The 6,000-nt window shown below is 43.5% G+C and overlaps 1 protein-coding gene across 1 annotated transcript in view; it reads left to right on the top strand.

The window, feature by feature from the left end:
* The first annotated feature begins 723 nt into the window (after positions 1-723).
* Positions 724-6,000, top strand: part of TTC8 (tetratricopeptide repeat domain 8) — a 40,832-nt gene continuing 35,555 nt past the window's right edge. Inside the window, exon 1 of the mRNA XM_079948746.1 lies at positions 724-960. Within this exon, the coding sequence (XP_079804872.1) occupies positions 847-960 (114 nt within the window). The 5' untranslated portion in view covers positions 724-846. The remainder of the gene's footprint in view (positions 961-6,000) is intronic.

Raw genomic sequence — 6,000 nt, 5'->3', positions numbered from 1 at the left:
GAGGGCCATCTGTCAGGGATCCTTTAGTTGAGATTCCTGCATTCCAGGGAGTTGGACTAGATGAGCCGCGGGGTCTCTGCCAACCTGGGGTGCCAACCTGAATAAAATATTGGAGGGCCCAGGTAAGCCCCGCCTCACACAACTGATCACATGATATGGTACACACACACACACACACACACACTCTGTTTGAATGGCAATGTTCATCAACTTGAGGGGAGGGAGGTTAGCTCTTATGCTTCCAACTCTACAATTTCACGATGCTATGAACATCTGGAGAGCCACAAGTTCCTCATTGCTGGACTCAGGCGAACCACCCCACCAGAATTGAGAAGTGAAAAGGACGTCCCTTCTTCTTCAGTCACGGCTAAATACAGGATTGCCCTCTCACTCCCCGGACAGAGCTCTTGAGCTTTTAAGCAGCTTCATTGCAGTCAAAACACACAAACAAAAACAGGCGAAACATTCCTGCTGCGAAAAGCTTGCCCTTTAAAAAAACATAAAAACATTTCTCAGAAATATAGTAGCACCAGGGGAAAGAACCCTGCCAGCAACCGGCAGCCTTAATTCCCTGCAAAGGAGAGGGGAAATAATACAAAAACAAAATAGAGCACAGCTTCTCACGCAAGGCGAGCGGGAAGGGCTGAGCAGCGAGGGAGAGCTAAGGCTCCACTCGGTTGTTGTTTTTCCCCCTGCGCAGGCAGTTGCTTAGCCGACTACACGCTGGCGAGGACCCTGGCTGTAGCGTTGCTGGGCAAAGCTAAGTTGGGGCGCGGGGCCTAGGCAGAAGGCAGCGCGGCGAGGTGCGCTGCTCCCGTCGTCGACTCGCCGCGCCTGTGGCCCGCTATGGGGCTGGAAATGGACCCGCTGCTGCACGCCTTGAGTTACTTCAGGCGGAGGAAGTTCCAGCTCTGCTCGGATCTCTGCTCCCAGCTGCTGGAAAAGGAGCCCGGAGACCAGGTCAAGTCGGGTAGAGTCGGGGTGTGGGCGTGTGGGGTGCTGGGTCCCCGCGGGGAAAGGACGTAAAATGGGGCCATGGGCAGGCAGATTAAAAAGATAAAGATGGCTCTTGGCGCATTTGGAGGTCTCCTCCCTTAACCGTGCACACGCGCCGGCATTTTGCGTAGCAGTGGAAGACTGCCTGTTGCCATAGCGGTCAACTTTCGGATTTGAAAATAAGGGATCAGCTGCCTCACCTGTCCCGGAGACAGTCTACGGGATATCTAACAATCCGGGATAGCAGCGGGAAACGGCTCTGAAATAAGGGAATTTCCAGCAAAAAAAAGGGAAGGTTGACAGCTATGCCTGTTGCACTTCTTGCTCTTGTTTGTTTGTTTGCTTGTTTGTGTATGTACCTGTGCGCGCGCGCCAGCAATATGCACACCTTGACAAGAAGACTCCAGGCACCAGATACAAAGAGCTCTCTTTGCTCCATGGTGTCGTGAATGATGCGGTTCCACTTGTAGGCTGAAACTTAGACAAAGGATTTTAAACACATTTTATGGCTTAGTTGCCTGACTAATGCTGGAATGTCTTGTCAGCTAAGAGCAGCAATTCACAAAACTTTTTTTTTTTAAGTGTATGGCTATCCCCTCTGTACTTTTATGCATTTCATTTCCCTCTGACCTTCCCTTTTACACACACACACACACACCCCTGCAACTCTGGATAATGAACAGTTGAAGTGCACAGAAGTTTGTGCCATAATAAATTTGCTGATCTTTAAGGTGCCACAGGGTTGTTTGTAGCTTTATAACAAAAGTGGTTAGTTTTGAAGTAGGGTAAAAGAAAAGGAGGGCATGGAAATGGAAGCTTCTTTCTTTTCATGGAAGCTTTCCTATTAGTTATTAACATAATTATTTACAAGTTCCTTAGCAACAACTGCGTCAACCTCTTCCCATGCATCTTTTAAGTAAGTAGACTGAACTTCTTTGACAAAGCAAACTTTGAAATACTGGAGAATGGAAAAGACCACAAAAACCTGAGACAAACTGGTTCTCTTTATAATCTATAAAATAAGTAATTTGTAAGATTTTATTTAGAACAAACTGCACCCAAACTACCTAGTATCCTTTGATAATTACTTTTGGTATAGGATAACTTTTGACATAGTTCTGCATACAGTACTTTCTTCGCAACTATGTTTGAGAATTATGCTTTAGAAGGTGCTCTTGTAAGATGAGCAGAGAACTTTCTAAGAAACCAATGCAAGATTAAATACTTTATGGTATGATGTTACGTTGAAAATAAATATTCAGTAGCATTCAGAAAGGCTCTATTCTTGATCTGGTTTCGGAGGGAATAAGTTCAGTAATTATTTGGGTGAAGGAGACTGTTCACTTATTAGATTTGCTAGCATTGTAAACTGGAAAAATTGGCAAGTATGTCAGATGATAATTTAAAATGCATTCCTAACCCACTGATGAGAGAAAGTCACATTGAATTTAATAGGGCTCATCTCTGATTAAACATGGTTAAATTGGAAGGTTAGTTTGAGAGAATTCAAAAGAGAAATGTAAAATGTTAGCCATGAGAACAACGAACAAAGCCTACATACACCATGGGAGATGTCTAGCTAGGCAATAGCACTTGAAGACTTGAACTTCCGGGTTAGCGCGATCGGCTAATGGCGGATTCCCTCCGAGCTCCGGAGGGAATCGGCTCTGCTGAAGACGGGTCCTACCGTGCTGGCGACGCGGGGACCCTCAGAAACCGCAGGCGCGGAAGCCTGCGGACTTGGTGACTCGGTGGGCACCTTTAAGCGCCCTCCCTGACCCATGAAGAGCCTTTTTAAAGGCTACGGACAGGGTACGGGGAGCGGCGTGGTGCTGAGAATAGACCGCTACTTCAGTGGAGCGAAGCCGCGTGCCATGGCCGGACAGCGCTGACTTTTTCCCCAAAATTCGGACTGGAAACAAATAACCCGTGAGTAGAATGGAATTTGGACTTTAAAATCTATATCTTTGAATTCGGTACAACCGGGGGATGTGCTAAAGGGAAGTCCGCACCCCCTATCTACAAACGATCTAAAGCAAGGATCGGTGGACTAAGGTGGAGAGTACTGTTTTTGGTGTTAGATTTGGTGTTCCATGAGTTTGACAGAAGAAGTCTTTGTGCTGGAGAGAAAGTGAGGAGTTTTGGAAGCTTTTGTGTAACCCCCCCCCTCCCGAACCCGGGAGCGTCCTGTGTGTGAGCCGGAGGAAAAAGAACAAGGAGTTTGACAGCTGTCAAAGGAGCTGTCAAACGGGCGGCTAAAATTTAAGAACTTTGTTATTTAATAACTTTCTGAACTAAAAGTGTTGCTTTTGAACTGAGGTGGCTGGAAACAACGTAGTCATAAACAACAAAGTAACGGGCTGTTGGAAAAGGACTATCAAGCAACTGTAATCCCCCTAGGGGGAACTAGAGACATTACAATGGCTGCAGAGGGAAAATTACTGGTAGAGATAGAAAGAATGTTTTTTCTCGTGGGAATCCTGCAAGAGCAGAGTACGGCTATGAACAAAGAACTTATGACCTTGAATTCCAAAAAAAACGACTCTGCTGAATGCATAAAGGATTTGCCTGATAAGGAATCTGCAGCTGAACCAGAAAAAACTTTTTTGGAACCGGTGGAGAGAAAAGAAGGAATGGAAAAAGTGCAGGAAAATATCAATCAGAAGCCCATATTGTCAGGAAATAAAGAAGAAGATATTTGGATTACAAATCTGCGAAAGATGAGAAAGATGAAGGAGGAAGTCCCGGGAGCACTTGGAATATTGGAATTCAAAAGAGTAAAGAAATATGATTGGGACTTCCTCCTTGAGTATGGGAGATCAACTGACTTTTTGCAGCAACTGCTATTAAGTATCTTGGATGGAAGAAAATATGATGTGACTGAGATAGAATTCCTTCGAGACCTGAGGACCAACAAAAAGGGCTACCAACAAAATCGGCAGAGAGAGACTGACAGAGACTTGAAGGCCTCTGATGTGAGGAATCCGGGCTAGGATAATTGCTTGGGAAGGGATGGAAACTGGGGTAGGGAGGGAGGGGAGAACAGAATTTCAAAATTTTATGATTTTTGTATTTGGCCATTATGACATATAATTAACAAAAATACAAAGGGAGAAATTTGTGGAAGGGTAATTAGGTCGACCTTAGAAAAAAAAAGATTTAATGTTTAAAAGAGAATTGGATAAATTAAATTTGGATAAGTAAAAAGGATTAAGTTTAAAAATAACAGTAATATGTTAAAGATGGGAGATAAGAACTTGCTGAACTAATTTTTGGAATTGGGATGTATGAAGAGGGGGTGGGGGGAAGTCAGGGAAAGGGGGTAATGAAAATAAGAGTTTAAAAATATATATGTTTTGTTTTTGTTTTTGTTTTTGTTTTATAAAATGTGAAAACCTAATAAAAATTTTATAAAAAAAAAATAGCACTTGAAGACTTGAAGAGAGAATTATTGTTGAACATGAGCCAACAAGGTACATCTGGAATGTAAGAGAGAACAACAACAAGTACCATTTCAGGCTATATTACCATGAGCATTGTTTCCAAGATTTAGGAAGTAGCAGTGCCACTCTTTTCATTACAGTCATACCTCGGGTTAAATATGCTTCGAGTTGAGCGCGTTCGAGTTGCGCTCCTTGGCAACCCGGAAGTAATGGAGCACGTTACTTCCGGGTTTTGCCGCTTGCGCATGCCAGACGCTCAAAATGACATCATGCGCAGAAGCGGCGAAAAGCGACGAGCGCAGACGTGCCATTGCTAGTTACGTTTACCTCTAGATGTGAACGGGGCTCCGGAATGGATCCCGTTCGTATCTAGAGGTACCACTGTACTAATATAATTTGGTGTGTTGTGGTTTATTGTGTACTTACAGTTGAAGAAAGGTATCAACAAGATGGGAAGGATTCAGATAGAGGAGTGAGGATATTTTAATTTATTTTGAATACATTGCCTAAATGTCTGACATTGTGACAGCTAAGGAAGGGCTTTTGTATTGTAATCCATCCCCCCCCCCATATCTATCAGTGAAGGTCACACAGCATGTGCAGGAGTGGTCAAGTCTTGCCCATTTAACAGTGTTCCAAGTTGAAGATTGATGGTTTTTGTTCCAGGGAAATTGATGGAGACAACTTTGAGGACCAAGCCAGACCTTAACTGCATTATGTCTATGTGTGACAGCAGTGAACCCAGGAACTGGTTTTATATGACACAAACACAATGGTTTAATTCGGACAATCCTTCCAGCTATAGGTTTAGATCCAGATATGCCCTTCCATGAACCAAAGGACTCCTCCTGTTCCTGGAAGGAACTTTGATCCAGCATAAACTCTTAATTGCGTGGAAAAGGGGAGGCAATTTTAACTGATTTCTCATTACCCTGTTAGACCCCAGCACCACCTCCCAGCTGTTCCAGATGGTTCCCAAATCATTTGGAGCAGTTTTATAGGGAGGAATGGATGAAAATGACCTTCAGTGGGAATGTCACATGAGTGAAACTACACTCATGGGAAGTCTGGATCCAGCCCATAGTTTGGAGATTCATGAAAAAGCCACAGTAAACTTAGGCCTTGTGTATTCCAACTTTCACATCACAGGAGGAGATTAGAAGCTTTCTGCTTCTATATTTTGCCAAAGTGAAGTACAAACAAACCATAGTTTCCAGTCCTGCCAGAGCTGTAGGATGTTCTGAACTGAGACATAAATTAATCTTAGGGCAGGTGATGGTAGATTTAAAACACAGATTTTAAACCTGTTAAAATTTGGTTAAAGCAACTAAAAGACCACATGCTAAAAGCCTCAGTTGCCTATTTGCTTAACTTAAATACTATCTCACATGCTTTCCATTGTGATCTGGCGGATCTTTAGGAAGCCACAGCTCCAAAATTTTGGTACAAATTACTTAGAAAAGCTCAGCATTCTAGTTTTCCCTATTTAATCAGCCAACTGTAACCTCAAGAAGGTATACACAACTCGTAAATTATATTGGAACAGGATAGAAGTGGTTTC

This window comes from Podarcis cretensis, assembly GCF_951804945.1.
Source record: "Podarcis cretensis genome assembly, chromosome: 1".
NCBI lineage: Eukaryota > Metazoa > Chordata > Lepidosauria > Squamata > Lacertidae > Podarcis > Podarcis cretensis.
This window is presented reverse-complemented; position numbering and strand designations above follow the sequence as displayed.